Source organism: Triturus cristatus, chromosome 2_2 (genome assembly GCF_964204655.1).
Source record: "Triturus cristatus chromosome 2_2, aTriCri1.1, whole genome shotgun sequence".
In the NCBI taxonomy this organism is placed as follows: Eukaryota; Metazoa; Chordata; class Amphibia; order Caudata; family Salamandridae; genus Triturus; species Triturus cristatus.
Window position 1 is genome coordinate 64,385,505 of NC_140582.1, and position 24,399 is coordinate 64,409,903.

The following is a 24,399-nucleotide window of genomic DNA, read 5'->3' on the forward strand; positions in this document are numbered from 1 at the left end:
TCATGAATCTTCACTTAATGTTGCAGCAGGTAGTTGGAATAGTTTTTGAAATAACTGAGAATATGAAGTTGTCACATACAGGAGTCCTGGAGAGTCACACTGCAGCAATATTTAAAGTAGATCCCGGGGGAGATACTCAGTCCTTTCGATAAATAAATCACACTTACTGGTACGATAACAGATTTCTAGGTGAATCTCAATTATTAAGTTGATCCATAAGAAAGGTAGTTAGATAGATCCTGCAAATTGTAGTCTGATTTCTTAGCTTGACCCCACATCTCAGCAAAAACTCTTTTGGACCATCTTGAGAATTCGGGAATGGGAACAGGGTGGATTCAGAGAAACTACTCCACTGTGGATCCTTTATTGGTCCTCTGAAGAGGTCTAAGAAATCGATTGTAACAGTAGGCAATCTGTGCTGCTGTTTCGAGGTTCCCTCCAAATGATGGTGTGGCGGATTATAGGCAATGCTGGATGCTCCCAGGCCTTTCGCAACATGCTGAGTTCCTCCTGTCCAGGGCGGGGGCGGATAGTGCTACAAAACGATACCATTCTTCCCAGATGAGATGGGTTCATTGGTGTCTGTGACGGGGTCTGGATCCCATGGCCGCATATATAGTAAAGGTCTTGATTTTTCTCTCCAGCCTGATGGAGAATGGGCTAGTGTACCATTCGATTAACGCAATGAGGTCTGCCATATCTGCAGGGCATGCCCCTGTCGACGAGGCTCCAGTGGAAGAATATTCCTTTGTTTGATGGCCACTTAGAGGCATCCACCTTTACCTCCCCCCAGAACTACGTTATTCAGTACTGTGGGATGTGAACCTGAACCTTTTTCTGTCCTGGCAGCCGAACAGGTTTTTATCCAGATAGGAACTTTAGGCTAAATTAGCGATGCTGCTATGCCTTCTTTCATCAGATAGGTCTCGGATGTGAAAGCCGTGGATATTTCAGCCAGGGTATTTTCCTAGGACGTTGTAGTCTTTACTGTAAGTAGACGTACCAAGTTGAATACTCGTGCAATCTCCTACGAGGAAATGACTCAAGAGGCCCGCCCTCCGGCTGAAAAGCAGCTTCTCATAGCATTAAGAAAACCATATGTGGTATCCTCCCCTACAATAGCACGATGCATCAGATGGGTAGTGCAAGAAGTGGGTATGGATACTGATGGAGCAGGGTTTTCGCGAAATGAAACCTGCTCAAATTGAACCCTCAGTAACACTTATTAATCGTATGCTGTGAAAAACTTATGCGTAAAAAAGGCCCAACATGACGGAAAATGCTACTGCGTAAGTGAAAACTAAAGCACTGGAATAGGCTGCAAATGCTCTTAACTAAAGTAAGGTAAATGGACTAATGCTGCTTTAATGCATTTATTAATATTTGGGCGGAAAATAATATTAACTCGGGTTGCGCATGGGTAAATGCAACACAGGGTGGGTGTGTTATGGTATAGCATTTTAAGTGATTAATAATGCCTGTGTTTGTTTTCCATAGAAGTATGGTTTTCTGCTCTGCAGGAAACGTTTGGGTTAGTGAAAGAAATAAATGCAGTTTAATTCTGAGCGAGAAGGGGAAGGTGGAAGACAATTGTCCTTCACGGGTCCTATGTGCCTGCCAAGAGTTTGCATAGAGAAACAAAATAATTTTCGAGAGAAGGAATACTTCCTTCGAGAGCGGCGCAAATGGACAAACGTGACACAGAGTTTGTTACATGACCGGGATCGAGGAAATGTATACTATGACAAGAGCTCGAATTTTTATTTCCTGGGCTGGAAGTTGATAAGACCAATAAATGAACAATGAGGTCCCTGAACAAAGTGACATGACGAGAGTGGTGTGACAGTACACCCACTTCCTTAACCAATTGAATGAGGAGAAATTGTCAGTTCTGACACAATCGTGGGTTGGTCTTTTGGGTTTTAGGGTATAATGGAGGTTCCCGGTGGGAGGGGTTGTGGTTGTTGTTGTAGGGTTAGGAGTTGCTTGTTTTCTTACCTGCGTGAGGAGAGGCCCGTGTTGCAGTCTCCTATTCTTGAGCTGGCTGCTCCTGTCTGCTGTTTCCTGACTTAGTATTTGCCTCTTCAAACCTTCCTGAGGGGCCTTACTGCTCTCGTGGCCAGAGAGTAGTTTTTACTATTTCCTATTGGGTTAGTATAGACAGAAAACTGCATTTGCATAATCATTTGCAAAGGTATTTTGTCTCTGAACCTTTTGTATGTTCGCCTTTTCACTCCTTTATGCACAATTTATTGAGATGTGATCTATTGTTATTTCTCTATACTTGTTTCTCATGATGGTCTAGGATTCATACTATATTTAGTATTGATGAGCATTTTTTTCACATTATTTGGATAAAGTATTATAAATATACAAATGAGTTTGCCTTTTTTAGAGGTGTTTATTCTTTATTTATAAGTACAATAAAATCAGGTATTAGTTTGCCAAACCCCATCAACATAAATAAAAATTGCATCGCCACAAATTATATGCAGAGATGACGAGAGAAAACTTGATTTTGGTAAGTTTGGTATTTCACTCACCCAGCGTGAAGGAACTTGTTGGGCCTTGTCTGTGAAAATTTACCAGCCCCTAATTGCTGGATCAATACCAAAGTGCTTGGAGCACACCGTGCAAGAAGAGGAATGGCCTCCACGGCAATCTGTCTGGGGGCACGTCCGGAGGACATAATGTGTCCGCAGACTCAACCTTCAAGTGCCTTTACTTTAAGCCGGTGGTGCAAGTGGCCCTTTTGGTGGTGAGTAAGCCTTGAACTAGCATAATCCTCGCCTCCGGTCCTGACATAAAATGAACATTTGTGAAGGTAAGTTTCAATTCTTTTAAGGACACAGAGGCAAGGATTATCCCACCTGGCGATTATTATGAAGCAGACTCTAGCGGTACTGTACTAAGTACATTTGTTTGTCATTGGGGACATTTCAACTGAACCTTCTGGTTGTTAATGTTTTGAAGTTTCTCTGTCTTTTTACGAAACAAATGTTTGCGAGGTGACCTGTTGAGACAAATTACGGTCAAAAATGATTACTGACACTGTGTGGAAATGTTGGACGTAACAGGACTCATGAAACTGAACATGATTCGTGTGAAGAAAGAGGGGGTCCAGGCAGCAACGAAGGACTATACGTGGTGTCATGTTTTGGACATTATAGATAGACTCATGAACTGTTTGTTGTTTTCCCTGATGTTCATGGGAAAAGGAGTTTTTGAAAATCATAAAATGGTGCCATTTGAAGATATGTTATTAAAGCGAAGGAAGATGAAGTATAATCCTCGCCTCTGTGTCCTTAACAGATTTTAAACTTACCTTCACTTTGTTGGGCAAATGTTCATTCAACACAGGACAACACTTTTGTTGAGGGATATGTATGCACAATCGAAATTTTGGCAGTCTAAAATTACGAGTCTAGTTCTACAAAAGATATATTTGCAGGTTTATTTTCCTAATTGAAGAACCATTCCTACATTTCAATTGCAAGTATTTCACACACTCAATGCTAGTACGTACCTGATTCTCTCTGGTTTTCCTGGTGCTCCCGGTGTTGATGTTTGTGTTTTTGTGTTTTCACATCTGCTCATAAAAAGAATTGTCATCTTACTTATATATACATTCTAAGTAAATGATTTACTATGCTACAGAATGCAAGCAATCCATGAATCACATTTTACAATGCATCACAAAGCAAAAAATTAAGAGCATATGGGGAGCATGGCTGTTTGGTGGGCTGTTTTAAGGACCTTCTGGTGCAGAGCTTTTAACTGCGTGGCCCGTGTTCCGTCATTGCGGGACTCTGGTGCACAGAAAAATGTACTGTCCGGCAATAAGGAGGCTGCCAGGTGATGTGAGGTGAGTGAGAGCTGGGCTCCGAGTCCTTCAAAGCAGCTCCTCAATGTTATTGTAAGTAACAAAAGTTACATAGCAAACAACTTCACTGGGCCCAGGCTGATTTCCATAGCAACCAGTGTCTCTTCTGCTACACTTCCGCCTAGTGCCGGACGTCAAGCACGCTCTTGGGGGGAGTTCAGTTACCAGAGCTGCAGCGCCTCGTCACACATGGACTGGAGCTCACTAGTTATGCGTGACCGTAGCATTTTAGTGCGGTGATGTGGATACAAGCACTAACATGTGTTAATCTAACCCATGATGCGTGGTACTTGGGAGGGCTGAAGCAGGGGGAACACACTTCGCTTCACAGGGTAGGGTGACGGTGCATATCAAAAGGGTGGAAACTGACCTCTGTCTTCCTGCCCAAAAAATTAAAAATGATGCTACATGATTTGCAAAACTGAAAATAATGGACCACAATATATAAAACACGATCACTAGCTCACTTAGCTCATGATAAGGTTGCAAACTAGTTTGCAAGTTTCACGTATGTTATCAGAGGACACTGATGGCAGAGGGTCTGGGCAAGGCTACATATTGAGCTGTAGACGAAGTGGAACTGGGCACAGGGTGTAGCCAAAGGCCATGCCCAGTATCAGGAGCCCCTTATGCACAAGTGAAGGGCGTGCTCTGCGGACACGGGATACAGGGGCTCTAAATGTAGGGCATGGGCAAATGCCATGAACATTGTCTAGTGATAAATGTGCATGGCAGATGCTGTGCCCTCTGAGATCTTCGAGTGTAAGGACTAGGTGCAGGAAATCCATAATTATAAATTTCATCAGCAATACCTTTACTGGTGAAATGACATATCACAACAGCATTGAAATCATCAATGACATAATTGAAGCTACAAATAACTGCTCTTTTACACATCTCGTAATTGTCAATACAGCCTTGGTTTTATTTGCATACTTTGATTTGCAGACTTTAAAAGGCCATAGCCAAAGGTCATGCCCAGTAGGCTAGGAGTCACAGGCACAAAGTGCAGGGCCTGGTCACTATGATATTTTATCACTTCACTATTCCAACACTCAATCTTAACAGTGCATTCCATCCATTAAACTATACCAGACAAGGAGAGTAGTCATTTTTCACTACTGTTCATCACAATTGTAGACCTTTCTGAAGCACATTATATGTTAAACATTCTTAAATGCCTCCAGGTGACTACAGGTCTTTGTCCGTGCAGCAGGTGCCTGACCCCGAACGATAGACTGTAAAAAGCACATCCCCTCTACAGGTACCAACCTGCATTTATTCCTTTGCCCAGGGGTGTGGCATGTGTCACTGGTTTCAGAATTGATCACAGAGAGACTTACACTTCACTTGTGTCCAACGAATCACAGGTCTCATGAAGATAAAGCTTCTTACCTGCTCCAATAGACAGATCCTTAATAGAACCTCTTAAGGTTGTCTGACATTAGGTTTGCTAGTATTTCAATCCCTGGTCCTCTCGGATTTGCCACATATTCATGTTGTTGATTTTTACGCATTTGAGTTTTTCCATCTAGCCAAACATTTGTAACAGAAGTACAGTTTGCTAATTCATTACTATAGCCTTTCCCGCCATAGCAGGCTATACTAGCCATTAAAGGCCTGCTCCCGCGTTAAACAAGGGAGCGGGACTTTAATGCGCACTTTTCCTCGTAGGGCATGATACATTTCAGTAGTCAGGGTTCTACTCACTAGGAGTGTTTGCCTGTATCCCCATGTCAAAGACCCCTCCCGGCTGTCTACCACTGCTCCCCAATCGGCTGCCTCTCTGCATGGTCACCAGTATCCAGCAGTTCGCAAAATTCCGACTTATCATCCTATATAACTTTATTTGATATTTTGTAAAATCATACAAGTTTACATAAAAGCTCAAGAGTGCAAGAAGAATACAAAACTGAGCAATAGCAGTGTTAAAAAACGTTTTCATCAGTAAATAGAAAAGAAGAAGCAGCATCATATACAAATCATCTGTAGACAAATGGCGATAAATATGATGACTCTCCTGGAGAATCCTTAAAAATAGATGGGATGAAGATAGCAGCGTCATACAAGGAATACACATCAAAATAAGTTAATATCTACAACTAAAAACCCCAGCCAGAAACCAGGAGACATAAAAACAAATTGTAGGTGTGAATAAAAGCTGTAAATATAAAAAGGTGGGTCTAACCTGTCTCAAGTCAGTGATTGACAGGAGGGGCCTAATTACTTTACGGCGAAGGGTATTAAATCTTGGACACAAATGAACACTGTGCAAAGTATCTGAGGTCCAAACCTCCTCGCAGACACATACCGAGAGATCAGTCTTTTTGAACCAGGTACCTTTTGCAAATAAAAACTGATGGAATAACCCAGTCCGAAGTATGTCAGGAGACGCCAATGATGACTGGGCATCTCTAAGAGGTCATACAGTTCTATACCTTCAACAGTTTTCACCAAACAATATAGACCCATCAACTATTCGACTAAGGCAGCGGCCTCCCTCTCAGCTGCCAAGCACAGGAGAAGGCCTGCATCAACCAAACAATATCAGCTTTGGTAATGCCCTTAGGGTTAGTAAATAGCTCTGGCTTCCCTAGAGCTTTGAAATGTAATTGTATGTAGTGCAGCCAGGGTATATTGGACATATTGTCCAAGGTTAGGCAATCTCATATGACCAGCCTATTTAAACTTAACTCCTCCTTAACCCAAACTGAACACCACAATAAGAGGGGGTAAAGGCAAATAAAATCAGTGATATAGCCCATGTCCAGTCCATCATGAATGATCTCTGGGTGTGCCTTGCCCCACACCTAGGAGGCCCCTCATAAACTTGCTTTTCCCCGCCTGAGTTGTGGCAATATTTGCATAGCCCCAAATCTCACAGCCAAACATTGCCACAGGGATATACTTGGCTTTAAAAACATTTACCATAGTCTTAATTGGTTTGTTCCCCAGGCGATTAGAAAATTAATTTAGACTGGCACTAGCCCTCTTAAGACAACCTATGTTCTGTTTAATCAAGGACTGGCAGCTACACCCTGAATCTAATAAAATCCCGAAATAAGTCAAATTGTTGACCTTACGTAAGACCTGCCCTTGTCCTGAAAAACTGGAGGATTGTGTGCTCCTAGGGCCTACCACAATAAAATGATTTTTTTAAATTACTTACCGGATCCAGACTATCCAGAAATAAAAACAAATCTAAAAGTCTGACGAGGCTGCTGGCTGGAATTACAATCAGGACTGCATCGTCTGCATAGAGAAGAGCAGGGAGCAGACTCCCACCTGCTCTCCGAATGTCAAGGCCCTGTTCAGATAGCAGCCCTTGCAACCAATTGATGTACATAATAAAAAAGAAGGGTGTGAGGATGGAACACTTGTGCACTCCTCGGTTGAGGTTAAAATGCTTAGTGCATTCCCCCTCCGCATTAAAGACCTTAGGGATAACCTTGTCCCATCTAGGTCTCTGGCCCTGATCACTCACACTGCCTGGTGTTTGGAAAGAAGAGTTTGTGTCCTTCTGCTTCTTATCCAAATAAAATGTAGCAGAAAGTGGGTTATGGTCGCCCAAAGTGTTTCAATCCACTGACAAACTGATCAGAGAGGCATCTAATCCTTTATGGGTTCCGAAGTAGCATGCTACTCGCCGAAGAAGCACTTCAACACCCCATCAAGGGTAGCAAGCGCTGTATAAATACTAACCTTTTTTCCTCTTCTATCTCTCCACTATCCAAATAACTAACATATCCAACACTCAAAGTACTTTCATATTCTCACTATACTAATTCACCAATTATCCTTTATGGGTTCTGGAGTAGCGTGCTACTCGCCGAAAAAGCACTTCGACACCTCGTCAGAGGTAAAAGCACTATATAAATGCAATTACAATACAATACATTATAGACCTGCTGATCCGTAAATATAATCAATGTAAGAACCTATACCAGGACTTTCAAAAGTTAGGGTTCTAACATCAGAATTCAGTACCTTTAAACTCAGGAGAGGTTCACTAGATTATGGTCCTGGGCCAAGCTGTTCATCAGTACCCTCTGGGACGTATGTTTGAGCTGTACCTGGTCCACTAGATTGTTATCCTGATCAGACTGGAAATATAGACAACAATCCCTGCATGGATGTATATTGAGATCTTCCAGAATCACCAAAGCTGTATACAGCGGGGACAAGGGGTGTAAATGTCTTTGAAATGTCTATCAAATAGTGAAAGACCATCACAGCTAGGGACCCTCACTGCAAGCCAATGAGCAAACTTATTTTTAAGGGAAGAGGTGTGGCGCGGCGGCCAGGGTGACTGACTCCGGAATCTGGGGATCACAGTTCGATCCCCAGCGCCGGGGGCAGATTAGCCCAGCACCATGTGACTCTGGGCAATAGCTTGCTTAATCTTCCCGACGGCCCCCAGTGCCTAGAGACCCTTACGAGTGATTGATCGCGCTTTACAAAATGTGGATTATTATTATTAAGCTGCGGGATGGTACTTTGACCAGAACTAATATGTATGGGGTACAGGCTAGGGGAATATACAAGATAACATCTGAGGGGGTAGTACCGCACATGGGCCCAGGTGAGGCAAGAAGGATTCTCCTTTGGGCCTCTTGCTCCAGAGCTGGACCCAAGAGACATACCATAGCTCTTTCCCCCACATCCAAGTTAATAACCCTCATTGGTGCTGGTTGGGCTGGGAGTAGGGTGGTTAAGCAGTCCATGGGGTTAGGCAAATTATTACCTGAGGTGCCTAAGTCACCAAGCCCTGAAACAGCCTTAGATGTTGGAAGAACTCTGGGGCTATGAGATCCAGTGCTAGCAGGAGCGTCATGAATGGGGAGTGGGTTATCGGGACAAGAATTCTACTAGAGGTGGCATCATACTGCATCCGAAGAAGCCCCACAGAGTTTCCTGGAGCCCCTACTATTGCCTCCACTTTTGTGATTCTTTTTGTTAGAGTCTCAAATGCGGAGGAGATTTTTAGGTCCAAATTACTTAACATGTCCTGTGTCAAGCAGTTCTCTGGGTAGGAGTTCAATTAGCCCATTTTTGGCCCTCTGTTGGTATCAAAGCTCGCTGAGAAGAGGGTCCCTTTTTATGCTTAAGCATCCCTCTTCTTTGATTCCCCCAGGCAATTGTTTTGAGGTAGAAGCTAGATCCTGTTATGACCTGTGTTTCCTGTGCTCCCTGCTGGTCCCCGATATCAGAGGGCTCCTGAGTGCTGCCAGCCAAGGTAGAACGATCCCCTTCTCTCAATAACAGGTCTGACTCCTGGCGAGTTTGTGTCAGCTGTTCTTCAACATAGAAGATTTCTTCAGAAAAAGCACCCACTGCATTGATTAGAAAAGATAAGATGGTGCTGCAATTTCTAGGGTGTTTGTCAACCACATTAGATACTTCAACTTTTCTTTTCCCCATGATGAAAGAGAAAAATCAAACCACAGCAACAAGTAGAGTGGGACCCCCTCAAAGTTCAGAGTTACCATCTCCACCGTAAGCGGCAGGCAGAGGTAATGGGCAAGATCAAATCAAAATCTAGCAATACCCGAGCCCATCAATAGCTGGGCAGGGAAGAAGAGGTTTAAAGAGCCACAGCACCGTAGGTGCCGAGCCAAAAAGGGGGGTGGCCCCACCATCGTTCTTCCTGCTGCTGACGGGCATAGGACGAGCCCACCCTTGGCCCTGCCTGTGCCCACATGGGGCCCGCGCGCAACCCACACTCCAGGGGGGACATGTACGCCATATTGCAATTGCCGAATCACCAGGTGGCAACAATTACGGGGCCCTCCTCCACAGCCCTCGGGTAGCTGGGACTCGTGGTGCGTCTGGCAACAGGAATACTGGCACTGACAAAGGCTCCTGAAAATTCCTACTCCATTTTTCAGTGGACTAAACAGGGCTGATGCACCCACTCTAGTCACTGAGAAGGTGCAGGGCTTGATGTGCCCAGTTGCACTGGACAGCAATGAGTTTGGGTGGGCTCGGAGAGACAGCAACTAATGGCACATTCTCTCACCAGCCCTTGGGTATAGCAGGGCTAGGCACCAAAACCTGCCAGGTCTGAACTCCTGGTCCAAGCCCCAGGGCACACCTGGGGGGAGGGGTGCAGGGACACAAGTAGGGGCTCACAGGACTCGTGACTGGCTTGAATCTGGACCAACCATTGGGCATGTCAGAGACCAGGTCTACAGGTATTCCAGCTGCTGATGGGTCATGACTAAACTTTTTAGCATATGACAAGGGGTTTCAAGAAGCTACCTGCATCATCGAAACATTCCAGGCCCCCTTCACATTTAATCCCAAATGAACCTGTGAGAAGTGGGCTCTTTACAGCAAGTGATTGTTCAGTTCCCTGGACTAGGCCAGGCCAGAATGCTCCCTGTGCTCCTGATGGACCTGCATCGGGCGCTGGGGGGAATATTGGATGCTCGACAAAAGCAGGGGCCAAACGATCTAAACCGGTACCCAAATAAGGAAATGCTGGAAAGCAAATGGAAGCGTCAAAATCCCCCAAAAGTAAAACAAAGAGGGGATAAAGCATTGCAGGGTGCTGCTACTGGATCGCTTCGAGCTGTCTATAAGAAACTCGCATGGGAGCAACGCACTAAACGAATAGAGGACGCCTGGCTTAAAATGTTCGCTCTTCTCAAGGAAAAAAATCCAGCTCCATTCTTGAAATATATTAATCAAGTCAGCCATAGTGGCCAGTCGAAGGAGAATGGGGTACCCGAGAATGTCTGGGTGAATCACATCAATCAGCTTTACAGCAGCGGGACGGGGGTGCTGCCTGCCCTCTATTCACTCCAAGCACCAAATCATGAAAACATTCAGGGTCCGGACATCTTTGAAGCAGAAGTAATCAAGATCATTAGTCACATGAGGAACGATGGCGCGCCAGGGCCAAATGGAATACCCGCTGCAGTCTTTAAATCAAATCGATCCTTTTGGGCCGAGCTCCTCACACCGCTCTTTAAACAAGCCTTTCTTACAGCCACAATTCCATCTACCTGACAGGGCTCAATATTACATCTAATCTACAAAAAGGGCAACAGCTAAAATCCGGCCAATTATAGGTTAATAGCGTTATTGGACATCGAAGTTAAGGCCTACGCCTGTGTCCTGCTGGCAGAACTCAAAAACTGGGTTACAGAAAACAGCATCCTCCCCTGTACTCAGTCAGGCTTTAGATCAGGCTGCTCTACAACAGCTAACATAATATAGCTGTCTTACTTGTCCTGGAGAGCCACTCTGGCCAATCATCTACCTCTATTCTGCTGCTTTGTGGACTTTAGTGCAGTGTTCGATAGAGTCGATCGAGGGATGTTATGGAACAAGTTAAATTCCTGGGGGATACCCTCCACACTTCTCTCAAAGTGATGTCACGAAATCAGAAAACTTGGGTAAAGATGAAAAACTAGCGCTACAACAGTATCTGCAAAAATTGCAACAAAAAATGGTCTAAAACAAGGCTGCGTATTAGCCCCACTACTTTTTAATCTTTATACTGCCGACTTGCCTAAAGCATTGGCAGGTGCAACCTTGGTTGCCCCAAAACTGGGCAGCGCACGACTACAGATCATGCAATACGCTGATGACATTATCATTATGGTTCATACAAAAACAGGACAACAAAAAGCGCTGTCTTGGCAAGTAGGTGGTCTACAAAGAGCGACCTTCACTGTCTATAATTATCTAGAAGTGTGGTTCAATGAAATATCAAACCAAGTGGCCCATCTCAAACATCTTCGGCCCAAGGGAGCTAGGGTTATACATAGTCTGAGGCGCTTGAATCGGCATTTGCACAGCCCCACTGCGTGCCAACTTTAAGGGTCTTACGCGCCAAACTGCTCCCTGCATTGTCTTATGGTCACTTGGCTTTCCCTGGCAAAATGGACTCATTCCTAGTGAATTATCATACAATGGCCTATAAGAAAATATTTTCGGCTCCCCAGCATGCAAGGAGGGCCAGGTTGAGACTCGAGCTGGGCCTGGCAAGTGCAGATCTTCACTGCCTAGGAGACTTAATTAAATTTTACATCTACACTCTGCGCGCATCAGCTCAATCCATGAAAGAACAATTGCAATCATTGTTCACGGACGAACTCTCTCCTTGGTACAGACAGCTGCACTTGGCCATTTCCACACTGAAGATTGAAACCATAAACCTCCCAATCATTCCCCTGTCAACGTGGAAAAAAACAATAAAAAGCCAAATTGCCCTAGTGTCATTTGAGAGAGACATCGCTCGGCTTCCCAAAAAGCCACTCCTCACAGCTCTGGATGCCTCGTATATCAAGGGGAAATCTCAACCATACTTTAATTACTCTCTCCAACCACAGACTCGCAATAAAATTATTTATATGAGGCTGCTAGCCCTTCCAATTCACGATTTTAACCCGCTGTGGGCTCGGAGGAATGGTCAGCTAACTTGTAGGCTCTGTAATTATCCACATGAGTCCTGGTTACATCTGCTATGTTGCTGCCCTCATCTTGCTAATGACCGTCGACGTCTACTGGTCCCAGTCTATTGGGAAAAGTTACTGAGGCATTGCAGGGAAGCATCTTATTTGTGCTTCAGTAATAATTCAGCTCAAGTTCAAGCAAGGGCTGGGAAGTTTGTTAATATTATTTTAACTGCATTGCACACAGTCCAGCACTAAGAAATGGACAAGTTCTATTTTATATTATTATTGTACAAATTAACTTTGATGAAAGTTAGCTATCGGTATCTGTAACAAGCATTGGGACATTTTTGTTATTCGCGATGTCAAATCTCAAAACCAACAGAGACATCACGATTAAACCAGCGGATAAAGGTGGGGCCACAGTGATCCTGGACACAAACGCATACGATCAAGAGTGCCTGAGACTATTAGTCGATGCAACCAGCTATGAGGTTTATCAGACGGACCCTACTGGACGCCTAATGACCAAAATAAAGTCCATCGTGGTAGAAGCCACCGCCAACAACTGGATTACACAACATGAAGCAGACTTCCTCATTAATGAGAACCCTAGGATGCCCAGGTTCTATACCCTGCCCAAGATACATAAAAACAGGGTCCCACCACCAGGAAGACCCATAGTCTCAGGGATCGGTTCCATATTAGAACCCCTATCCCAGTTCTGTGACTGGTTCCTGAGACCTATTGTCCAAAATTCAAGAACCTACCTACGGGACACCAAGGATGTTCTCTGTCTCCTACGTGACATGCCTATCAATCATATGGAAGACACCCTGGTCACCATGGATATTGAAGCGCTATATACCAGTATACCACAGGAGCGCACTTTACAAGTGGTAGAGCAAATAATTCTAAACCAAGATTGGAACTATGTCACACCACAACACTTCATAATGGAATGCGCAGAACTGGCACTATGTGAGAACTTTTTTGAATTCAAGGACGTGATATACCACCAGATCAAAGGTACTTCAATGGGGAGCACATTTGCTCCCAGTCTGGCATGCCTCTACGTACACCAATTTGAGGAGGACCATATCTTTAAGGAAACCAACCCCTACCTTGATCAAATCAAAATGTGGAAGAGGTACATCGACGACGTTCTGATCGTCTGGAGGGGTACCAATGAAGAAGCACAATCATTCGTGGAATGGGTAAACAGCATTGATCCACATTTGAGATTCACACATACCATCGACAAAGAAAGAGCAATATTCCAGGACCTTGAAATCAACCTATCTTCAGAAGGCCTACGCACAAGAGTTCACAACAAAGCAACCGACAAAAACAGCCTTCTGCTTTTTGAAAGCTTCCATCCCAAAGCCCTAAGACAAAACCTCCCGGTAGGGCAATTTCTGCGCATCCGCAGAAATTGATCAGAAATTTTAGACTTTCATGAACAAGCAGACACCCTGGAAATGAAACTCAGAGCAAGAAATTACCCCAAAAAATTGGTCAAGAATGCCAAAAAAAGAGCTCGAAACAACAACCGGGCAGTTCTTTTAGAAAATACGCCAAAGGAGCCGGCGAACCGGATGGTGTGTGTCACCACCTTTACCCCAGCGTCCAACAAAATTCAGAACATTATTCAAAAGAAATGGCGCATATTAAACACCACCGACAAAGTCTGGACCCAACCCCTATTTGCGTACACACGCAGTAGGAACATCAAGGATGAACTAGTCCATACAAAACCACCAGCCGCTACAGATGACAACCAACTGACACTATGGGGCCACCAACGACCAACTGGACATTACCCCTGTGGCGATTGCGTATCATGCCAATTCACGGCCACCACAAAAGAAGTGGACATAGGTACTGAGCGGCCATGGACTCAGAAGAACTTCTCTAACTGCAACACAGAAAATGTAGTGTACCTACTCAAATGCCCTTGCCAACTCATGTATGTTGGCATGACTACTAGGCATGTAAAGATCAGAATTAGTGAGCACCGGAGCACTATCAGAAGGAAGAAAGATAACACCAAATTAACAAAACACTTCCTTGAGAAAGAACACTCTGATAAAGATCTAAGATGGACGGTACTGGAAGTAGTACAGAAGCGCAATGGCTGCCTCTCACATGTCTTACATGTTAGAGAACAGCGTTGGGTGTTTCGCCTTGGGACATGGAAAAACGGATTGAACGATGATATCCCATGGCTACAAATGAAGTAACTTCCCTTAGCGCTCACTAAAACATACACTTTAACAGTACCCATTATAAAGACAATAAACACAAACAATAGACACAGTAATACATGTGAATAGAGCTACACGCAGTTTCCCTTACTCCCTAAAACTAGAATCATCTTGATCAGCAATCATGCGGTAGCTGTAAAATCAACTTGTGCACTAATTGTAGGTGTATGGCAGGCGATCTCATTGGACCACAGCTGGTCCCGCCCCACCCCAGGAAATCATCTGAGGTAATGACGGGACACAGGAAGCGGCGTGTCATAGAGCAGCGCCATGTGCTGACACACCCCAACGAGGGTCAGGCAACAAACAGGCAACGTGCAGTCCTTTCTGCATGCTTCGGTCAGGACACAGGAAATGCAGCATCATCACTGTGCGCCACGCTCACCTGAAACCCATATCGCATGCCACGACCCCACCCAACAGTATAAAAGCTTGCTGCGCACTACACTTAATGTCACCGGGGAGGAGGCTGGACGCATGCAGCACTAGGTTTTCTAGCGGTGAGTACGCCTTGAACTGTAAGTCATTGTTCTGATTTCTTCTTCCAACAGGTTGAAACTATAGTAGACCAAGCACGCCCTGACGGTTTTTTTTCTGCTAACTAATTCAGTATCTTTGATATACCTTCCCAACCAGTCTGGTTTTTAACCCTTTTGTCTTCATCCTTTATCGTCTCCCACCAGAATGTGGCCACAAGGATTTCCCCCCTACCCCTCCCATGGGGCAAATAGGTTTTTCCAATAGGGTAAGACTTCTATATTTGTTTCACATGAATGTCAGAGTGAACACAGATGCCTGACACTCATAAACATTTTTCACCTTTTCACTTTAGGAGAGAGCAGTAAGTATGGAGCGTGACTGTGACACATCAAGGTCTACCAAATGACAACCATTTTGAGTATTTTATGTTTGTCTCACCCCCTCTCTCTTACAGGTTTCTCTAAACAGGTGGCAGCTGGCTATAGGCCTACGCCCCCAGTGGTAAGATTGGAGCCCAATATTTAAGGTCCTGACGAATGCCACGTACCCAAGTGGACAATACAGGCAGAAACATGTTGACCCCCTATTAACAATCACTGATTCACAGCGGCGACGGGATGATAAGGTCCCCACTCACCGCACTTATATATTTTAATCCCACATAGTAACCCCATAGAATAAAAATTGTTCAGGTATACTATGATGGTTTTTAAATTCACTCACTCCTTTTTTTGTTTGGGCCCCCACTTAGTCTAGAAGTGCATCCCTGTCTTCAGGTGTATGCCCACCCTCTATCAAACGCGGTTTTTAGAGGGCGAGGACTGGCAGATGATGAAGCATGACACCTGGTGGTGTGTGATGCCAGTCCGTCAATTTTTGTGATTTGCCCCCACTAAATTGGGCATCTCTTAAGACACAACTAGGGACGGTCCTTTCTGTGGTTCACATTTTTGTTATTGCCTTCTGCACTACACACTTCCCTTTTGGACTAAATGGCTAATTGTGATATATTGTCATCAACCTGAAATGCTGTTTTTGGAATTAACATGTATCTTGTATTGCTAGATTTTATAATGTGTATTCAACTTTTAATCCTTAATTTTATAAGTACCAATATGATGTTTGTATGTTACGGTTTTAATTAACTGTATAATAAAAGAGAGAGATACCCTAGGAGTATAAATGTATAAACGCTGTAAAGTAGCTCAGGTGGTTTATAATTATAAACTTAGCGCATACGTCTATGCGTAATCTGTTCGTCAAAAGTTTATTTTAAATCGTAATGAAGGAGCTTAAAGTGTTAGGACGGATGAGACTACCCATTTATAGGGTCTTCGCAGCAAAGGACATGCTGGTGAGGCATATGTCCTGGGTTACTTATTAAGAGCAGGAGTGCCCCAGGTTCCCACCTGGGTAGACTCTAGGAAGGCGGCCTTACTAATTTAGTTCCTTAGTCCAGGATAGCATGACCCAGGGGTATGCCCCATGTACACCTTTTTGTGGTTCATATTTAGCAGCGATGGGACACCTCCCAATGCTCTCCCTCTCCAGCTAAAGAGACATCTGTCTATGTCTCCAACTCAATCTGCATTTTAAGTGACCTCTGATATCCAGCTGTTCTTATTTCCCCGGAAAAATTATATAATCTGCCATCCTGTTTACCACCCCGATGTGGGAGGCCATATGGGCTATTAGGGAAAGGCCAGAGGTGAGGATTCCCATTTGGGCGAATAGACTATCCAGATGCAGCAAGATGTTGAAAAGAAACACACCCCCACAGACTATTTTCTTTATTTGTGACTGTGCTCTTCATGTCCTGGAGTGTTTGTAGCCACTCATCACAGGGCGCAGTTCTGTTTTGGGCATATTATTTCTCTGCATCTTGCAAGGTACCATTTGTATCAGAGAGTGGTATTAAGCAAACCTCCAGAGTTTCCAAAAAGGCTAGCTGATCTCTGGGGCCTTAAGACTGTATTTAATCTGCAGTCTTGCCAGACCCATCCTCCCTATTGTCAGTCTGAGACCAGCTTCCTAGCCACCATCAACCAATAAGATGTCCCTAGTGTTCTCCCAACTCGTTTTGCCGCTTCTGCATTGCTCACGCTCTCCAGCTGTCACGTGTATTCACCTGTCACATCAGTTAGAGCCAAGCACCAGTGCGCTTCAGTCCCAGAGGGGGTGCAGTTTTACATCAGGTTTGCACCCTATCATGTAACCAACATGCTTTGTTGGTAAGACTTCTGTCCAGACTGTGAGTAAAACAGCATGCGCACCAATGGGCCTAATCATTCCCAGAGTGCACTCTGGGTGTGAACTTTAAAGAAATTCCCAAGAGGCTCCATCTCACCAAGGTACTGGTATGTGTATAATTGCTAAGTGTACAGACAATGTACATAATACAGTATATATCTTATCTAAACTGATTTTCCAGACAGAGGGACTGATTTAAGCCTTGGCGGTCTTTAAGCCGTTCACCAGGGTGGCATTGGACTTTATGTTCACCACCCTGATGAACAGATGGCTGCCATATTTCATAGTTCTGGCTGGCCTGGCGGTAATCTCTGTGAGATCACAAGAATATGGACTGAATCAAGTAGCTTCTTATTTCATTTTTCACAGACTGGGATGATGAGATCCCTGAGGAAGGGTCATTAAGGACCCGAAATGCATTGGGTTTGAGACTAATTCACAGTCTTAACTATAAGAATGACCAAGACATTATTGGTGCAGAAGCAATTTCTTTAATGTAAATAAAAAAGAAACCATGCAGCATTGATCATTTTGGATTACTGAATTCGTTGGAATATATTTTAAAAAACGCTGACTTAAATACAGAGAAGAAAACAAGATAGTTTACGTGATAAGTGCTCCCGTCAGCCAGGCAGCGGTTTCAAAACCTGGCACTCTTGCTTTCATCAAAACACAAAAGAGGCCACGGGTCCAAAGAGAGTGGTGTAGAGTCCAACAAGGTCTACTCAACCATGTACCGGAGAGGGATCCCTTTAAGGACGGTTCCCCTCACACACCAGAGGAAGTCTTCTCTCCACCTGACATGCGTATGATCGGCACTACTTAAATACGCCGGTCAAGCACCCAGTGTTTCTTGCCTGCGGATTTGTGCCGTGCGCTTCAACGCTACCATAGAGCGGTAAGTTGGCCCTCCTGCCACCCGGAGCCATTCTGCCAGCATACTTTCCACCGGCTCCCTGTCACCCTTGCAGCGCCATTATGATGTAAAACTCTAGCTCACAACATGTCTCCATGCCCCTCCCTGGGTCTAGCAAGCACCCTGTCCAACTCCCGCTACGCATCCTAACCGTGAGGGCCATATCGGTTGGCCTGGCCAGTACCCGCGCCCCATTGTGCCTCCCCTTATGCGGGACACACCCGTTTGATCAACTCGGGCCCCCATTTACGGGACACCAGCAGCGGCTACCCAGCCCGTTCTAGGTCCAGCGAGCACCCTGGCCTTCCTCCGCCACGCGCTTACACAAAGGTGGTTGCTTGCCGGCACCCACGCCCCACCCAGCGGGACACCAGAGCTTCTATAGCAGGTCAGTGCCGATGCCTCAATCTCGGTCATTTAGCAGACCAGGCCCTCCTGCGCAACACCCGATCTCTCGGTGTGTCCACAGATTGGCTGTGCCCTAGGTTCAGTACATCACTGCACAGCACCGGCCCTTGTTAATGGGATACCCCCTGCGAGTTGCCATCCTCGACATGTCTACGGGACACAGCACAGCGGGTTGGTGCCTTTTCTATATGCAAGTCTGCATTCTTGCTCACCTGCGCCCACCGGCCAGCACCGGTCAATGCTTCTTACGCATGACAGTGCCTCCAATCACCTGCCATTTCTCCCTTGCCAGCCCCAGAAGTCCGCACCGGCAGCTGAGATCTCCCTTTGCTTCCGGCCTTGCAACAACTGGGATGTCGTTGTTGATGCTCTCACATGCACCCAAAGCCATCTACCACACAATTTGTCTGGGTCAATTGGATCCTCTTGCTCCACGTCACACTTGCCACCAGCTTTAAGATATGCGCAAACAGGATACATTATCCATCCTCTCCTCCTCGCATTCTGAGCACCAATTGAATGCGTTCATTTTGCGGGCACACAATACTGGTTTTCTTCAATTACTCTATTTTGATCTCCTTCTTCCACTTTAACACCACAACCCTTACTATTAGGTTGGCTTGGCGCATGTACCCTTTGGCTAGTATGCCAGGACAGATGCGGCGAATTCTCTAACCAATGAGTGTGAGTCACACATCTTTGTTCTAATTCTCATATGTACTTAATAGTGGTATGTTGTCCAGTGTTGTGACTCATAAGCGGATATACTGCATTTCTGCTCAACTTAGTCTTTCATGCACTGTCTAAATTGCACTTGCTTTACTGTAAATACTGCATGTTTTTTTGGCTCACCGCAGGTTCCAAGGTGAACATACTGAACAGCAGGATTACTGGTTCAGTATAACACACCGTTAACACTGCACATTAATTTTTACATGTGCTTGTATTTCACTCAGTTGCAGTAGCTGTACACTTGACCCTGATGAAGGCCATGACACTCTAAACAGGTCCCCAGGCCGAAACATGTTGGTTATACACTAACACAGAAGCCTCTAATGACGGCAGCTGTGTTATCGGCTATTTGTTTTTAATTCTGTCACAAGGTAGCCAATTAAAGTTGTTACATAGCTAACCTTGTAGCCAGTTTTAACCATGTTCACCTTAGCACTGCACTTTTCACTATGCACACCAAGCTCACAGGGTTTAAGTTCATCCCGCCTCAACCATACCAAAACATCCCTGTGCTCCTCCCTCGTAGCGAGGGGGTTGTAGCCCGCGTCGAGACTAGGTCTTTCACGCGAGGAGGCACCCCGATGATGAAGCATGACACCTTTGGTATTTGAGGGGAACCGTCCTTAAAGGGATCCCCCTCCGGTACATGGTTGAGTAGACCTTGTTGCACTCTACACCGCTCTCTTTGGACCCGTGGCCTCTTTTGTGTTGTGATATTAAGAGGGGGAGGTGGCCCACGCAGGTCCTTAAATCTTTAGCCCCCCTAGTGTGTATTCACTCTTGCTTTCATCACAAGAATCACCGCCACGACACTAAGTGCCAAATTACAAGTCTGGCGATCCAAGGACTTCCAGATTCAAGGGGGCGCGGCAGTGGCGATCCAGCCAACGCTGCACTTACAGTCTGACCGCCCCATTACGAGTTGAGCGGTCGGACCTCCATTGCACCACCGCAGCCGCCAGGGAACTGCCATTCCCTGGCAGTGGCGTGCTGTCAGGGCCTCAGTAATATGCTGGTGGTGCTGCTGTGGCACCACCATGCATATTAAGAGTTTCAGGACTGCCAGTGGTGACTTGGAGGTCTTTACTCCATTAAACATCTGGTGGTTCTGAAACACAGGGGGCCCTGTCCATTTGCATGGGATGCATGCAGGGGGCACAATATGTGCCCCCATGTCTGCATGCATCTCAGTTCCTGCACAGCATGGACTTAACAGTCCAACTTTTTGGGGTGTTGCCATTGCGGTGACCATTTTCAGAGGCCCCATCGTGGGACCACCCAAAAAAGCCCATCAGACACGAGAAAGATTTTCTGGTGGGTGGGAGGCAGCGAGTCTTGGCAGTGCAGGAGCACAGCAGTGGCATACCACCTGCACCACAAAACTCGTAATCAGGCCCTGAATCAGGCCACCGCCACGCTCCCACACCACCAAGACTTGCAGCTGCCCACCAGATTACGAGTGTTTCTCATGTCTGGCAGGCCTTTTTTGGCAGTCCCATGGCGTGCCTTTGAAAATGGGTACCGCAATGGGAACACCCAAAAAGGTTCCTGCACGGCATGGACTGCAAAGTCCATGCCGTGCAGGAACTGGGGTGCACGTAGACACGGGCACATGTTGTGCCCCCCTGCATGCACCCCTATGCACATGGGCAACAGGGTGCCATGTAGGGATCCCTTTGTTTAAGGACCAGCAGCCTTTTCATGGAGTAAACAACTCCATGACACAGCTGGCGGTACTGAAACTCGTAATATGCATGGCGGTGCCACAGTGGCACCACAAGCATATTACTAGACCCTGACTACCACGCCACCCCCAGGGAACTGCAGTTTCCTGGTGGCTGCGGTAGTGCAATGGCGGTCAGACCGTTCAACTCAGAATGGGGGTTCGGACAGCTGGTGCGGTGGTGGCTGGACCACATCCATAGTGCCCCCACGAGTCAGCCAACTCATAATTAGGCCCTAAAAGTTTACTCATTACTGCAGTCTTTTAGGTGACAGCGCACCAAACATTTTAGTTTTTCAGAAACAAACTCTCAAAGTGGTTTTGTTTCTGGAAAACATAAAACAAATAACTCCACACCCCCTGTGATATTTCTCCCATGGGTGTGTGTGTTATACTTTTTTTCTGCTCCTGAGCGCCAGGTTTGACCGGGGGGTGACAAACTGAAAAAAAGCATATTAGAGGGCCACTCTAAATAGAAGAAGGTGGGCAGCCAATGCTCTTAACCCACTGTTGGGAAACTGATGGTCCACCCGACTCAAAACAGAGCATGTGGACCAGGGATTTAGCAGGCAACCCCATCACGTCTGTCCAGTCCACCAATCTCTACACTTATTTTTGGGGACTGGCACTTATTTTTCTGATCAGCCTTAGACCCAGAGCAACAGTGGGAGCAACACACAAGGGGAAAAGCTGGACGAACAGGAAAACAGAAAAAAGGCACAAAGGAAGAAAGCAAGACTGAGATAACGAGGCAGGAAGTGTCTGGTGAGGGGTGAAAGAGGGATGATGTGGAATCAAGACTACAGAGTCTCGGCACGCAGCACTCCCATCATTTGATACCGCTGGCTGCAGGATTTTAAGAATACTTTGGGCCTCAACTCTTATTCCTTTACAAATTAAACATTGGTATACCCAATTAGGTACATTCAGGTGCAAGAAGAAAGTTGGGGTTGGTCATCAGCAATAGACAGCCACTCCTATCGGTAGCAGCCCCCACGCTATGGAATCCCTGCCCACCTTTATTTTCAATGCAGACTCTTATCTAGTTTTCAAAAAGCATCTGAAAACCTGGCTCTTCACATCTTGAGTGGCTGTAGATGTGCTTCGTCTCTGCTTCCTTGTCTTTGTCTGTTCAGCCCCTTGACACCCTCGGGTATAAGTGTGCTCTATAAATATTATCCTATCCTATCAAACAAAACAGAATGTCCCTCAGCACAGGGTAAGCGAGAATGTCAGTTCCAGTTGCAGATTTTGCATTGTCTGCTGTCATGTGAAATGTTCCCTCCCATGGACAATATTGTAGTTCTTGGGAACTCATCACTGACAGGTCTAATGAAGGTTTATGCCATGTTGCAGACTGAGGTAGAAACTGTGGATGTCCACTATTTGACCGTGTTTTTGACTGGGACCTTGACTGAAGATATGTTGGAAGGCTGCTAGAGATGGATGCTTCCCAATTTCTTGTCCTGAGTTAACATTTTTTTTTTGCATTCTTATATAGCGTGATCTCGACCCAAAGATATCAGAGCACATTACATCAGCACCAGTTGCATTACAGACGGACAGATTTGCAGATCTTTTCCGATATGTTTCATGGGGATCGTTATATACTTGATGTATATGTTTTGATGAAAGAGTCTGAAAGTTACATGAAACAATTCTAGATGTTCGTATCACATTAGATACACATGTCAACAGTGATGACATCACATATTACATCCTCTCCACTCCTCTCTCATTATAGGGCCACAGGAGAGACTTCTCCATGACCTCGCCCAGGTTCCAGTACAAGTAATTGAGCCCTTCTCCTTGCAGTACAATAGGAAACTCTGCAGCAACACAAGATGGCTGCAGAGTCCGCTCTGCACTGTACTTCACTCAATAAAATGGCGTAGAAGTATAGACTGTTTCATGTGTGCTCTCCACTTCAGTGGGTTAGTAATGGTTGTATTGGCAGAGAAATGTCATGAGTGGCCTCTACTAACTTTCCTGTGTGATTGAACTGCCAGAAGTGAGACAGCACTGCGAATGATTTCCACCCTACACCCTCGTACATATTGTTTCTCTACTGCACTTTAGCATCAGAAGCCTTCTACAGACAGTCAGACCTGTGGGTTGGTGCTTGAATGAAAGTGGCAGGCAGCCAGGATTGGCACGCTCTATGCGCAGCGGCATGTAAGGACCGACAGAGTGAAATCATACAAACTGTGACATCAAAACCCAGTGCCATTTCAAAATGGCTTTTTCACTAAACGTGCAAGTAGTTGATGCTATCATTTGTGATGCGGAAAGCATTGACATCAATGAGGACTTTGAAGGAGCCTCACCCCACTGCTGCACCCAGCAGAGGCAACAGCGAAAAAGAAAATGATAATAAAATAATTTTATTATCATGTTATTTGTCACCGTTGCGTCTGCTGAGTAGCAGAGTCACAGGGCGGGTCCGGGCCATCCTCCCGAGCTTCAGGAGGAGGAGTTGTGGGCACTAATAGGTGCACATGATGGTTTGGCCAGATGTTTTAGGCCGTACAAACCAACATGCGCACTTAGCATTTCTCCACCCAGCTATCTTCTACAGCCGGGAGGAGAAAAGCCACAGGCTCCCACGCACTGTCTGAGCTGCAAACTAGGCCACTAAGACCAATCCCAGGGCTTCTCTCATGCTGAGAATAGCATTCCCAGCATGACAGCAGTGCTGGAATTGGCATCTGGGAGCCTGCGTAGTGTGCGCCAGTCGAGGGTCAAGAGAGGAGGAAGATGGAGCGGACGCACCATCAGGTCAGTCATAATTTTTTTATTTTATATATTTTTTTATGTATTTATGCCCCCCTTGCCACCCTACCTAGTTGCATCATGAGCAGCAGCCACTGAAAGTCATTGGTAAAGTTGGGGTAATTAGTGTTTTTTGATGCCATATGTTATGTCAGCGACAGTGCTCATTAAGAACCTGAGAGTAGTGGACTACTCAGGAGTCATGTAGTAGCTTTGCGACATTCCTGCCCTTCACGTCACCACATTCTCCGGTAGGGGACAAACCCTCAGAAGGGGTTTTGATTATATTTCCAAGTATACTACTTGGGAGGCACCACCTTAAAGCAGTGTAATGAGAGAGAGCAGCTTGAGGCTTCCCACAGAAAGATGAAAATGAGAAGCCATGAATATAATTCTCTACATTGTTGAAGGGCACCTGAAGAAAGTAAATCACGAGTCTCTTTCAGCCAAAGCGCCCAATCTCTTGGGACTGTACACAGGATTAACATTATTTTTTAAGCTCTTCTGGAAAGTTGCATCACATATACTAACCAATGGCAGCTTACACTGTTAAGGGCATTTAA

At 45.5% G+C, this 24,399-nt stretch overlaps 1 protein-coding gene across 1 annotated transcript in view; it reads right to left on the minus strand.

Annotated features, from left to right (window-relative positions):
* Nucleotides 1–24,399, minus strand: part of MFHAS1 (multifunctional ROCO family signaling regulator 1) — a 571,050-nt gene that overhangs the window by 20,874 nt on the left and 525,777 nt on the right. The window contains exon 9 of the mRNA XM_085643040.1: nt 3,527–3,589. Coding sequence (XP_085499166.1) covers nt 3,527–3,589 — 63 coding nt within the window. The remainder of the gene's footprint in view (nt 1–3,526; nt 3,590–24,399) is intronic.